The sequence below is a fragment of the Carcharodon carcharias genome, chromosome 28, assembly GCF_017639515.1.
Source record: "Carcharodon carcharias isolate sCarCar2 chromosome 28, sCarCar2.pri, whole genome shotgun sequence".
NCBI lineage: Eukaryota > Metazoa > Chordata > Chondrichthyes > Lamniformes > Lamnidae > Carcharodon > Carcharodon carcharias.
In genome coordinates, this window is record NC_054494.1 from 32,406,114 (window position 1) to 32,420,580 (window position 14,467).

A 14,467-nucleotide genomic window follows, 5' to 3' on the forward strand; every position below is an offset into this window, starting at 1 on the left:
TGTTTTACATTTCTGTGTGGTAGCAGGAAAGTTCTGAAACTAGCACAAGTGCTAGTTGGAAAAATCTGATGGCAAATCTTTACAATTAGGAGGGAGTGAGTCTGACCAGCGTGGCACGTGATTGAAAGTGAATTATGATACATGTAAATTTGATTAATTAATTATGCCAATGTTGATGACATGGCAATGTTTTCTGTCCATTATATAATTCCTTTAATGGACAGTAAAATATCTAATGTAGGAGGAAAATGGTTACCATAACACTTGGGTCTTATACTATAACATTTCAGCATTGAATATTTAGTCCATTCTTGTGAACTTCTCTGCTTTTTTAATACTAGTCTTAAATATTCAAAAGTTTAAGTTGTGCTTGTATTTTCACCCACCTATTCCATAGCTCGATTGACAGCCTTTTAATGAGGAGAGATCTTTCTCCACGGTTACTGAGATTATTATTACAAATAGGTTGAGTAGAATGGGTCTATATTCCATGGAATTTAGAAGAATGAGAGGTGATCTCATTAAAATGTACAAAATTCTTGACGGGTTTTTTGGGGTAATTGCTGTTTCCCTTAACTGGAGTGTCTCGAATAAGGAGTCATGGACTCAAGATAGGGGCTCAAGCATTTAGGATTGAGTTAAGGAGAAATTGCTTCTTTCAGAGGGTTGTCCATCTTTGCAATTCTGTACGCCAGAGAGCTGTGGTCAGTTATTAACTATATTCAAGACTGGGCTCAACAGATTTTTGAACACTTAGGATATTCTGTATAGGGACAGTATGGGATGGTGGAGTTGAGGTGAATAGCAGGATCAAGGGGCTGAATGGCCTCCTCCTGCACTTATCTCTGGTGGTGTTCTTATGTAATTGAAATGACAGCTTTACAGATAGCCACAAGTGATAGAGGAAAAGTTAATCATTTTAAATTTTGATAGCTGTCTCCACCAACAGAAATCTGGTCAATGGAATTAAAGAAACTATTTGCCTCTCATTAATTCCAGGATTCAGTACCATGTTCTTTTTTTTGAGATTTTCAATTTATCTAACCTTTTAAGAAGATAATATTGGGAATGCACAAGTAGCTGGATTATATTTGGCCAAGTGAATTCATAGCAGCTCTTGTAGATCCAAACATTGAGGCCTCTGCAGCTGAGCATGTGGACAGTGCAAAGGTTAAAACATTGTCACACTTCGTCCCGGACCATCATTTTTTCTTCTTTCTGTCCCAAATCTGACACGTGCCATATTTACGCTTATTTATGTTGGGGACACTGATTCACAAAGTTTCAGTTTACGTTTGTACTTTAAACACAATAGTTCTGTTAGAAAAGCCTGGAAACATTCCCTGGGGGTGGGACTTGGAACTTGCTGCTTGTTTTTTCTTGTCCATCTGCCCATGTTTTTCCAGTTTCCTCTCATCTTCAAGGCTCTTGTCTTTGCCCTCCCACCTCTTTTCTCTGCACCCCCACTGCCTTCCATTCTCTCTGTAAAAAGTGCATGTTTTATTTTTCCTCCTTTAGTTTTGTTAAAAGGGTAGGTGTGAGCCTTGCTAAGTTATTCATGGTTTGCACCACTTAAATAACTCACAGGTTGATGGACGGGGGCCACATTCCTACAGAATAAAAAGGACCGTTCCAGTTTTCCCTACAGGGCATTGAGTTCAAATATGGGTTGGTAACCTGAGTGGGCAGATGTTCACCTCTGGATCTGGTCACCTTGCTGTACATGATTTTTATTTACCTAATTTTAGAAACTTGAGCCTGACGTGCATTCACACACATATTATAGTTGGATGCTTTCAACATTACTAGCTCTTTGAGGGTTAATCTAATTTGAAGTATATGTTATATACACTCTCATGCCCTGAAATCCCAAATGCAAGTACATGCCAGAAATGAGATCCGACACTTGCAGCAGAAGATGTAACTTACAGGCAGTCCCAGGGGACCTCGATCACCTCTATCACCTTTTACACCATCTGATCCAGGATCGCCCTGCACCAATGACAAAATAATAGCATATTACTTTCCACAATGTCATCTGTATTATATATACATTAAGGTATATTGTCTATCAATTTCATTAGTAAGTAATATGTTATTGTATATAACCCTTTTGATCCAGTCACCTTAGTGGCTGCAAATTTGATAGCATCAATTTTTGACAGGTTTCATTTTAAAACCAGCCTGATTAACATCAATGAGTTAATGCCAGGGTTAAGGTAACACCTTAAACTAAGTTCAAATGCCTTTGAAAGTTGCCTCAGTTGAAAAGGAAAAATGGCAAGAACATGGCAGCTGGCAGTAAACCAATTTGTGAGGCATAAGTCTCTCGGTTGGCTCGGCCATGTGTTCCAGACTCTGGAACAATGCACCAGATGTGGATACAGCATCTGAGTGGAAACCAGGGAGACCTGGTTATGTGGAAAAGTTGACAGTTAACTGAAACCAGGGTGGAGTCAGTGGGAGAAACTGTTATTGGCCAGATACATCTGGCACAGGACTGGACACAGACAGATTAAGTCAGCACTCTGTTTTTCCTATTGAAATTTGTTGGGTTGGGTAGATACTGATAAAACAAAGACCAAAACAATTCCTAATGTTTAAGGATATTACAACCTTAGCCTGTCAAAAATGTTTCAGGGCCATTATATTCAGTGTTTAATAACTAGCCTGCCAGGATCAAGAACTTAAAACAACCATGAAGCAAAACAAATTGGAACAAAGACTGAGGACAGCACATATTACAAGTGCAAACATGGTGAAGGGGTTTACTAAAATCTTGTTAAACAAGGTTATAAGAGTCTCTAACATTGATCACTACTGACATGTTGAAACAGCTGCTCCATGGATTCACCTAAACTGGGGATGGGAATAAAAGCTGAATGTTGAAGCCATGAGGAAGATGAAAGCTCATAGACTTCTAGCCAAAGATCTCCCCATTTACAGGGAACAAAACCCAAAATCCAAGGTGATGGACAGAACAGCTTGTTTCTTATGTGAGGTCAGTGAGAAATTGTTCTCATTTCAGATTTTGTAAAGCATGAAGTACATATTACAAATCACAACAGTTCTTCATTTTGAGCAGTCTACAAATTTTAACCAACATAGGTGTAGGGAAAAGATTAGAGTGAAGAAAGGCACCAAACAAATCTCCATACCCTGTGTAACGTGTAATTTAAAGGTAGTTTGAGTGTAATTAAGGTTACCTTTGTTCCTGGAAGGCCATGCGGTCCCTGGGCAAAACAGATCAGAAACCCAACTTTAAATATAAAATGACATTTCATGCAGATAATACCTCTGCTTACTTGCATATTCTGATAGGATAATTTGAGACATTTTGGGTTTTAAAAATAATACTATTTGCAATATTTCATAAACAGTTTATTTTTGTGGTTACTTAGATTCAAGATATGATTCACTTAAAGCAACCTGGCATATTCATTAAGAGAGATCTAACGCGTGTGATTCATTCATGTATTCTATATGTAAGTGATCTATGTGCATGTGAACTAGATGTTTTCGTTAAAAAATAGCGACTGTTTCAAAATTATTGCTTTGGAACAGCCTGTGTTGAAAAGTGTTATAAAAGTGCAAGTTATTTCTTTCCACTAGGCAGCAAACTGCAGGAGTTCCTACAACACCATCAGAGGATGCAGGTTAAATCTAAGTTTACATCTTTTGTCGGAAAAGTCCAGCTACATGAAGAATCAACCCCTACCAATTTTAAAATTAAACTTTTTATGAGCTCAACACTAACCCCCTGCACCTTTCCCCGCTTAGCCGTAAGACTGTATATTAACTTCCTCTTGGTTGGAGTCTTTCATACAATACTGGTTTCCTGGTAATGTGAAGAGATTGAAACCTTACCATTGGACCTGGAGGCCCCTCTGGCCCTGCTGGTCCGGGAGGACCACTAACCTATAAAAGTAACCAACATCCCTCAGTACACACATAAGACAACCTTTGCAAATAATCAATGGAACAACGTAGACCATGTTGTACAATCAGACTGATTTAAGAAATGGCAGTTGAGATACTTCAACTCCAAAAGACTTATGATACTCGGGTGCAAATTCCTCAGAGTGCGGTGCATAAACTACAGTAAGACATTTAAAACTACTAAAGTGCATATTATTCAGCAATACTTGGAACTATCCAGTCGTATACATGCTTGCTCAATTTTTTTTTCAAAGCTTTCAAATAATATATTTGATATCTCGTTTATGACAAGTTTAATCTGAGTCTGCATTTCATGGCTCACTAAGATCTCGAGTGCATTGCCTGCAGATTCAATTATAACTTTCGAAAGGGAATTAGATAAATATTTTAAGGAGAAAAAGGTGTAGGGCTGTGGGAGTGGAACTAATTGCATGGGGGATCTTTCAAAAGGTGTTTAAATGCGAATATTCACACTGCTCAAGTTCACAGCCATTCGGTATTCTCTCATTTTACCCATTAATTGCACTGTGATTTTGCGGCAATAATTTGAACTTCCTAAGAACGTACACTGGCTGCTGCTTAGGACAATATATTGCAGCCCTCTGACAGTGGAAATGTTTAAGTACTTTGAATCAGTGAAATATAGAAATTTAAAACACTTAAAGCATTTCTAACATGTCATCCTGGTAAAAGAATGCAAGCCTAGAATTCACTGTTTGCAGCGATAACTTCCTTTTTTTCATTCATTCACAACATATGGGCTTCGCTGGCTAGGCCAGCATTTATTGCCCATCCCTTATGCCCTTGAGAAGGAGGTGGTGAGCTCTTCTATTCTTCCTGCCAAGGTGAGTAACCTCACATTTTACCACATTATATTCCATCTATCATGTTTTTGTCCACTTACTTAACTTGCCTATATCCCCCTGTAGACTCTGCGTCATCCTCATCACTTGCCTTCCCATCTATTTTTGTGTCATCCACAAACTTGCTGATAGTACATTCATTTCCCTCATCCAAGTCATTTATATATATTGTAAATAATTATGGCCCCAGCACTGATCCCTGTGACACTCCATTCATTACAGGTTGCCATGTGATTTTAGTAAGTGCTGAAAGTCTTGAACCACTGTAGTCCCTGTGGTGTAGGTACACCCACAGTGCTGTTAGGGAGGGAGTTCCAGGATTTTGACCCAGTGACAGTGAAGGAATGGTGATATATTTCCAAGTCAGGACGGTGAATGACTTGGAGGGGAACTTCCAGGTGGTGCTGTTCCCATGTGTCTGCTGCCCTTGTCCTTCTAGATGGTAGTGGTCGTGGGTTTGAAAGGTGCTGCTGAAGGAGCCTTGGTGAATCCTGCAGTGCATCTTGTTGATGGTATACACTGCTGCTACTGTGCGTCAGTGGTGGAGGGAGTGAATGTTTGTGGATGTGGTGCCAATCAAGCGGGCTGCTTTGTCCTGGATGATGTCAAGTTTCTTGAGTGTTGTGCTAACCTGTAATTTTAAATTCATAAAGGAAGGGCCTGAAGCCACATTCAGCACTTACTAAAATCACATGGCAACCTGTAATGAATGGAGTGTCACAGGGATCAGTGCTGGGGCCATAATTATTTACAATATATATAAATGACTTGGATGAGGGAAATGAACGTACTATCAGCAAGTTTGTGGATGACACAAAAATAGATGGGAAGGCAAGTGATGAGGATGACGCAGAGTCTACAGGGGGGGGATATAGGCAGGTTAAGTAAGTGGACAAAAACATGATAGATGGAACATAATGTGGTAAAATGTGAGGTTACTCACCTTGGCAGGATGAATAGAAGAGCTGAATATTATTTAAATGGAGAAAGACTTCAGAAAGCTGCAGCTCAGAGGGATTTGGGGATCCCTGTGCATGAATCCCAAAAAGCTAACATACAAGTTGAACAGGTAATAGGGAAGGCAAATGGAATGTTGGCCTTTATTTCAAAGGGCTTGGAGTATAAAAATGGGGAAGTCTTGCTAAAACTCTACAAAGCACTAGTTAGACCACACCTAGAATACTGTGAACAGTTTTGGTCCCCTTTCCTAAGGAAAGATATACTGGCTTTGGAGGCAGTCCAGGGAAGGTTCACTAGGTTGATCCCGGGTATGGAGGGATTTTCTTATGAGGAGAGGTTGAGTAGGTTGGGCCTGTACTCGTTGGAGTATAGAAGAATGAGAGGCGACCTTATTGAAACATATAAGGTTCTTGGGGGGCTTGACAGGGTAGATGCAGAGAGGTTGTTTCCCCTTGTGGGAGAGTCTAGGACCAGAGGGCATAATCTCAGAGATGAGGAGGAATTTCTTCTCTCAGAGGGCAGTGAATCTGTGGAATTCTTTACCGTAGAGGGCTGTGGAGGCTGGGTCGTTAAGTATATTCAAGGCGGAGATGGACATTTTTAATCAGTAAGGGAATCAAAGGTTATGGGGAAAAGGCAGGAAAATGGAGTGAAGATTATCAGATCAGCCATGATCTCATTGAATGGCGGAGCAGACTCAATGGGCCGAATAGCCTACTTCTGCTCTTACCTCTTATGGTCTAAGGATTGCACTGTTCAATATTTGACTTGTACACAGAAAATAAATGCAAATGTTCCTTACCGCATCACCCTTCTCTCCTTTATCTGCCTGAAATTAAAGACAAAAATAAATTCCAATCAGTCTATATGGAAATTGTTTTGCCCATAGGAGTATGCCATTTGCATCAATAGTTAACAGGAGGAGGGAAGCCAATTTTCCATTGAGAGTTTCAGAATAAGGAGAGTACACACAAAACAGAAATTGCCCACTTCATTTTTTTTATTCTTCCACAGCATGTGGGCCTTGCTGGCAAGGCCAGATTTATTGCCCATCCCTAATTGCCCACAAGATTTTGGTGAGCCACCTTCTTGAATCATTACAGGCTATCTGGTCTAGATACACCCACAGTGCTATTAGGGAGAGAGTTCCAGGATTCTGACCCAGCAACAATGAAGGAACAGTGATATAGTTCCAATCGGGATGGTGTGTGGTTTGGAGGGATGTTGCAGGCGGTGGTGTTCCCAGGCATCTGCTGCCCTCGTTCTTCTATTTTTATCTGCAAGGAAGCCACAATAACCATGCTGTAAGTATGAGCTGCTGGGATAATTGAGAGTCTGGTCTGTGGGATACTCCATCAATACTTTATTAGTTTTGTAAAATTTATTTTTATGGCAAGTGGGCATTGCTGGCTAGGCCCATTTATTGCTCATCCCTAATTACCCTTGACAAGGTGGTGGGATTGAACCACTGCATCCACATGTTGCAGGAATACAGTGCTGTTAGGAAGGGAGTTCCAGGGTTTTGACCCAGTGACAGTGCAGGAACGGTAAAATAGTTCCAAGTCAGGATGGTGAGTGGCTTGGAGAGGAACTTCCAGGTGATGGTGTTCCCCTGCATCTGCTGCCCTTGTCCTTCTAGGAGGTAGAGATCATGGGTTTGGAAGGTGCTGTTGAGCAAGCTTCGGTGAGTAGCTGCAGTGTATCCTGTAGATAGTACACACTGCTGCCACTGTGTGTTGGTGGTGGAGGGAGTGAATGTTGAAGGTGGTGGATGGGGTGCCAATCAAGCAGGTTGCTTTGCCCTGGATGGTGTCGAATGTTTTGAATGTTGTTGGTGCTGCACTCATGCAGGCAAATAGAGAGTATTCCATCATACTCCTGACTTGTGCCTTGTAGATGGTGGACAGGCTTTGGGGAATCTAGAGGTGAGTTAGTCTCTGCAGGATTCCTAGCCTGTGACCGGCTCTGGTAGCCACAGTATTTATATGGCTAGTCCAGTTCAGTTTCTGGTCAATGGTAACCCCCAGGATGTTGATAGTGGGGGATTCAGTGATGGTGATGCCATGGAATGTCAAGAGGACATGGTTAGATCCTCTCTTGTCCAAGATGATCATTGCCTGGCACTTGTGTGGCACGAATTTTACTTGCCACTTATTAGCCCAAGCCTCAATATTGTCCAGATCTTGCTGCATATGGACATGGATTGCTTCAGTCCTGAATAGCACTGAACACTGTGCAATTATCCACAAACATCGCTTTCTTCTGACCTTGTGATGGAAGGAAAGTTATTGATGAAACAGCTGAAGATGGTTGGGCCAAGGACACTACCTTGAGGGACTCCTGCAGTGAAGTCCTGGAGCTGAGATGATTGACCTCCAACAACCACAGCCATTTTTTTTTGTGCTGGGTATGACTCCAACCAGCGGAGAGTTTTCCCCGATTCCCATTGACTCCAGTTTTGCTAGGGCTCCTTGATGCCACACTCGGTCAAATGCTGCCTTGATGTCATGGGCAGTCACTCTCACCTCACCTCTGGAGTTCAGCTCTTTTGTCCATGTTTGGACTAAAGCTGTAATGAGGTCAGGAGCTGAGTGGCCCTGGCGGAACCCAAACTGAGCATCAGTGAGCAGGTTATTGCTGAGTAAGTGCTGCTTGATAGCACTGTCAATGACACCTTCCATCACTTTGATGATGATTGAGAGCAGACTGATGGGGCGGTAGCTGGCTGGGTTGGATTTGTCCTGTTTTTTGTGAGAAGGACATACTTGGACAAGTTTCCATTTAGCTGGGTAGATGCCACCGTTGTAGCTGTATTGGAACAGCTTGGCTAGAGGCACAGCAAGTTCTAGTTCTGGAACACAAGCCTTCAGTACTATTGTTGAATATCGTCAGGGCCCATAGCTAGTGCAGTATCCAGTGCTTTCATTACATGGACTGAATCAAATTGGCTGAAGACTGGCATCTGTGATGATGAGGACCTCTGGAGGAGGCCGAGATGGATCATCCACTCGGCACTTCTGGCTGAAGATTGGTGCAAACGTTTCAGCCTTATCTTTTGCACTGATGTGTTGGGTTCCCCCGACATGGAGGATGGGGATATTTGTGGAGCCTCCTCCTCCAGTAAGTTGTTTAATTGTCCACCACCATTTATGACTGCATTTGGCAGTACTGCAGAGCTTAGATCTGATCCATTGGTTGTACGGTCACTTAGCTCTATCCATTGCATGCCACTTCCACTGTTTGGCACGCAAATAGTCCTGATTTGTTTCGCCAGGTGATACCTCATTTTTAGATATGCCTGGTGCAGCTCCTGATATGCCTTCCTGCACTCTTCACTGAGCCAGGGTTGATCCCCTAGCTTGATGGTAATGGTAGAGTAGGGGATATGCTGGGCCATGAGGTTACACATTGTGGTTGAGTACAATTCTGCTGCTGCTGATGGTCCAAGGCGCCTCATGGATGCTCAGTTTTGAATTGCTAGATCAGTTCGAAATCTATCCCAATTAGCACAGTGGTAATGCCACACAACATGATGGAGGGCATCCTCAATGTAAAGGCAGGACTTTGTCTCCACAGGAACTGTGAATTGGTCGCTCCCTACCAATACTGTCAAGGACAGATGCATCTGCGACAGGCAGGTTGGTGAGGATGAGGTCAAGTATGTTTTTTCTTCTTTTTGATTCCCTCACCACCTGCCACAACCCCAGTCTAGCAGCTATGCCCTTTAGGACTCGGCCAGCTCGGTCAGTAGTCAAGCTACCGAGTCACTCTTGGTGATGGACATTGAAGTCCCCCACCCAGAGAACATTTGTATCCTTACCACCCTCAGTGCTTCCTCCAAGTGGTGTTCAACATGGAAGAGCACTGATTCATCAGCTGAGGGGGGAACGCTAGGTAGTTACCAGCAGGAATTTTCCTTGTCCATGTTTGACCCAATGCCAAGGGACTTCATGAGGTTCAGAGTCGACGTTGAGGACTCTCATGGCAACTCCCTCTTGACTGTGTACCACTGTGCCCCACCTCCAATTATGGAGGATTCTTGGACTGCAGTCTGTACCTGAGCACTCAGCTTCTTGATATTCTGCCACCACTAAGAATGTGTGGTCTCAATGGCAGGATTTTGTGGCCCCTCCCAACCATTGAGATATTACGGTCCCGCCAAACTGAGCAGAGATTTAAATGGCTCGCCACATCTGCTGTGGGGGAGAAAGATCATGGCAGGGCAGTAAAATCCTGACCAATGTTGCGAAACACTGATTCCTGCTCATTTGCTGGAAATGTGGTGACATGGGATTGCTGACAACTACAGCAGAGGAGTTTGATCCATGTCTCAATCCTAGAAGCAGCATCATTTACTCAACTGGGGTGGGTGTTCCCAGCCTTGTAGAGGTGGCCACCTTCAAGGAATGCTGGGAATTCAGGGTGACACTCTGCAGTTTTGACTTGGGTGACTTTAATGATGCAAACAATTGGAAAAAAAAGTGTTTCAGCCCGAAGTAAAACAATTGCGGCCATTTGAGGCAATGGTTGGCTTCTGGGACTGATTCCATTCCTTCCTTAGCTATGAAAGGCCTTAAAGTTTACTTGTCTTTAAACTTTACTTAAAAATTTCACATCCCACATCTAGTCTTAAGATAGATCTAAACCTTCATCTCAAATTACATGAATGGGATAGATGAATATATGAATGAGAGAGGAACATTTGGTGTAAAGAAGATACTCACATTTCAGTCTAAGACCCATCAACACCCAACATGGCATAAAATATCTTAAAAGAGGAAAATCTAACCCTCTGCTGAAGCAACATAGCAGAAAAAATATTCTTTTGATTACTACAGAACATTACTCTCATTTGCTTCAGTGTGATCTGGAAGGACACATACCTGGCTGGCCTTCTGTACAGTGTTAATATTGATTTGTCATTGGGGGTGAAGGTGGTCTTGGGAGGAAGCACAAAGTGGGAAATGGCGAATAGGGAGTCTGTTCTACACCAGCCTGATTATTGCTCTAATGACTTCAATGATAAAGAAAACAGATGGATGTGAAACGGGCCTGGGTGTGAAACAGGGTGGAGTGTAAAGTGGGAGGGGTGTAAAATCGGCAGCTAATTCATCATCCATCTACCGTTTGTTAACACCAAAACCAATTCCACTCCCGTTGTGTCAAACAAAAGGAACTGGGCGTGCCTGCAAATACTTACAGTTGCGCCAGGAAGACCTACGGGACCTGGCAGTCCGGGTGGGCCTTGCAATCCTGGTTCCCCCCTTTCTCCTTTTTCACCCGTGGGCCCATCTAGACCCTAAATGTTCATTAAATACAAAATAAAATTACAGAATAACATTTATGGATACTTTAAATACTTATTTAAGCTTTTGAGATTTGGATTGTTTCTAAATGGAGCATAAATGATCAAAAGCAATTTGGAATGATGTTGGATGAAGTAATTTTAAGTTTTATTGTGTCTGTTGCACAATGGCAGCTGGTTACACATAGGCCTGAATTTTACCCTCGGGGTGCGGCCGAGATCGGGGTCACCGGAAGCGGATGTAAAACCCTCTCCCGGCCAAGATTGCGCTGTGAAAGTGATCTCACACTGGGTGGCCAATTAAGGCCCGACCAGCATGAAACGTGGCTGCTGGATGTGTACTCTGTGCACGGGGGTGGGAATGCATCGGACGTCAGGTCCAGTGGGGACCCAGAGGGGTGTTCAAAACAGAAGAGGCAGCTCTCTGAAGGGTGCCTGGGGTTGTGGGGGAGGCTGAGGGAGCTGTCTGGAAGATACTCAAGATAGAACCATAAAAAATTACAGCACAGAAGGAGGCCATTCAGCCCATCTTGTCCATGCCAGCCTGAGGACACCCAGCTGCCCTTTCTAATCCCACCTTCCTGCACCCGGCCCATAGCTCTGCAGCTTACAGCACTTAAGGTTCAGATCCAGGCACTTTTTAAAAGAGTTTAGAGTTTCTGCCTCTACCACCAACTTGGGCAGCGAATTCCAGACACCCACTAACCTCTGTGTAAAAAAGTTCTTCCTCATGTCCCCCCTACACCTTCTGCCACTTATCTTGAATCTATGTCCCCTGGTTTGCAGTCAAGGTGTTAGCACCTGGAGGTCATGGAAGGCAGGAGGGCAAGTTGGGTGGGCACTCTGCACACAGCCCCCCCACCCCCCCACCCCCACCCCCAACACCCCCCCGTTTCTCACATGAGTGCCTGCGAGTGCTGGAGGAGGAGGTCAGTGCTAGGTGGCATATCCTAATGCCCAGAGACGCCCCATCTGCCATCTGACTAAGGCCTGGACAGAGGCCACTGCCCAGGTCAGTGGACACATGGATTCCGTGTCACAAAAGATTCCATGATCTGCTATGGTCAGCAATGGTAATTGCAGAAATGGCATGGAGAACTTTAGTCGGGTGCCTGTTTCTTGGAACATTCAGGGGTCTAAGAGTGTGTATGCCAACTGGCACTGAAGCCCTGTCCTGCCAAGGCCGGGATGTCAGCACGACTGGCCTCAGTGCATTGCAGGGTGAGATGTGTCACAGTGACACGGCCTGCCTCATGCCTGGGTGGGAGGGCGAGTGGGAACCAGGAAAGGACCTTCAGGAAGACGGAGTAATAAGGGGGATATTTTCCCTGTCAGGAGAAGACCAGTCATAACACCGCGGAGCGCCGCAGAACAAGTGGAGGAGCCAAATCTGTGCTTCCTCACTAAGCACGAGAGTGATGCACTGGAGCTGGAACGCCACCGGCCAGCTCGCTCCCCCGGTCGTGGTGAGGCAGGGGTCTCACACAGGCAGTGACCTAGAAATGGATGAGGCACTTAGACTGCCTGCTAGGTCCCCATCCATCAATGGTGAGCAGAGAGGTACAAATGCACCTCACGCTGGCAGATGAGCTGCCTGTCATCTCTATTGGCCTCTCTCAGGGCGCACTGGATGAGGCACCAACTCCTCTGCCCCTCTCTCAGTGGCCGCTGCATTGGATGATGCCACGACGACTGAGAAGTGCCCAGCTATGGGGCTGGATGCACCCTCCCAGGCGGAGCCTACTCAAGCTCTGGCGGCCAGAGGACAACCGCCAAGGTCATCAGGGCCACCAGGACAGCAGGGTCAGCAGCTGCCTCCAACACCACTGTCATGGAGGGGCGGGCATCCAGACGCAGCACCCACAGACATAAGCTGAAGTCACCTTGAGCCCAGCAGGGACGTGTCACGGGTGACATTTTTTGCATTTTTTTTACTCGTGTTAGGGATGGACACTTTGTTCTTTGTTTGTCCAAGTTAAGAACCATAAACATTTATTTGACTTGAATGAGCTGAGTTGGCTGGATGGTTTGAGTAGGTGCCGATGCAGCACAGGCTTATAAAGGTCTGGGGTTGTGTGGTGCTGGCGTACTGGGCTGGGTTCTCATTTATCGATTGTTAGCAAAGGAGACAGTGCCATTGGCTTGAGGAGGCATCGATGTCTTGGATGCCTAGCAGAGGGTTCACTGGATCAAAGCATCCATGGTGTCCCTGCCTCCCTGAGGGTTCCTGCCCTCTGCCTCGAGGTCCTCACCCTGCACCTCCTCAGGCTCTTCCTCTGAGCCATCACTTGAGTTATTTTCTGTGGCCTGTGGAGCTGCCTCACTCTCCTCAGCCTCCAGTGGGTCCCCTCTTGCCTGAGCCAGGTCGTGCAGGGTGCAGCATGCGATGACCATGAGGGAGACATGCTCTGGAGGATACTGCAACGCTCCCCCCTGACCGCTCCAGGCATCTGAAGTGCATCTTCAGCAGTATGATGGTCCTCTTTGCCACCGCCCTTGTGGAGGCATGACTCCTGTTGTATCTCTCCTCGGCCTAAGTTCTTGGGTGATGGAGTGAGGTCATCAGCCATCTCTTCAAGGGACAGCCCTTGTCACCCAGGAGCCATCCATCCACTCGGGCGGGAGCCATGAACGGCCTTGGTACCTGTGAGTGCTACAAGATGTAAGCATTGTGTGAGCTCCCAGGGTAATGGGCACAAGCTTGGAGAATCTGTGCCCTGTGGTCACAGATGGTCTGAACACTCATTGAGTGGAACCCCTTTCTGTTTACAAAAGCTCCCGGCTCACCTGTGGTGCTCTGGTGACCACGTCTGTGCATCTATTACACCCTGGATGTAGGGGAACCCAGCCATCGTAGTGAAGCCTCATGCTCTCTCCGCCTGGCTTACCTCGTCTGTCCAGAAGTGGATGAACATGCGGACGTGTCTAAAGATAGCATTGGTCACAATTATGTACAGCTGATTGAGAAATGCTGCACTGATCCCCCACTGAGCCCTGAAAAGGACAGAAGCTGAGAGTCATTGTGACCTTCAAAGCCACCAGCATGGGGTGTCTGCCCACGCAGTTGGAGGCGATTTCCAGACCTATCATACAACATATTGCTGTCAATGTGTCCCTGGAGAGCCGGGGCACTGGACCTCGGACATCTGGAGATAGTTGGAGCACTGCCTGAACACTCTAGACACTGGGTAGTGGTGTCTTTGGCATGCCTTCCTGGATTGGCCTCCCTGCTGACCCTGCACCAACTGAGCCCCAGCCTCTCCTTTTAAAGGTCTGTCCCTGGGACACTGCCCATGCCCATGCCCACCTGGCCTCCTCTCCTTCCTGCCCCTCTCTTCCTCTTCAGAGGAGGCTCCACTGGCAGAATACACTGTCCTCATTAGATGAGATGCAGAGGACC

The 14,467-nt window shown here is 45.2% G+C and overlaps 1 protein-coding gene across 15 annotated transcripts in view; it reads right to left on the reverse strand.

Moving 5' to 3' along the window:
• col13a1 (collagen, type XIII, alpha 1) overlaps positions 1–14,467 on the reverse strand; it is a 239,574-nt gene that overhangs the window by 30,467 nt on the left and 194,640 nt on the right. For 11 of the 15 annotated variants that reach the window (XM_041176321.1, XM_041176332.1, XM_041176335.1 and 8 more), the window contains 5 exons: positions 10,963–11,061; positions 6,565–6,591; positions 3,868–3,918; positions 3,207–3,233; positions 1,930–1,992 (listed from right to left, as the gene is read on the reverse strand). In XM_041176321.1, the coding sequence (XP_041032255.1) occupies positions 1,930–1,992; positions 3,207–3,233; positions 3,868–3,918; positions 6,565–6,591; positions 10,963–11,061 (267 nt within the window). The remainder of the gene's footprint in view (positions 1–1,929; positions 1,993–3,206; positions 3,234–3,867; positions 3,919–6,564; positions 6,592–10,962; positions 11,062–14,467) is intronic. The other 4 variants (XM_041176331.1, XM_041176326.1, XM_041176333.1 and 1 more) reach the window with 3 other exon arrangements.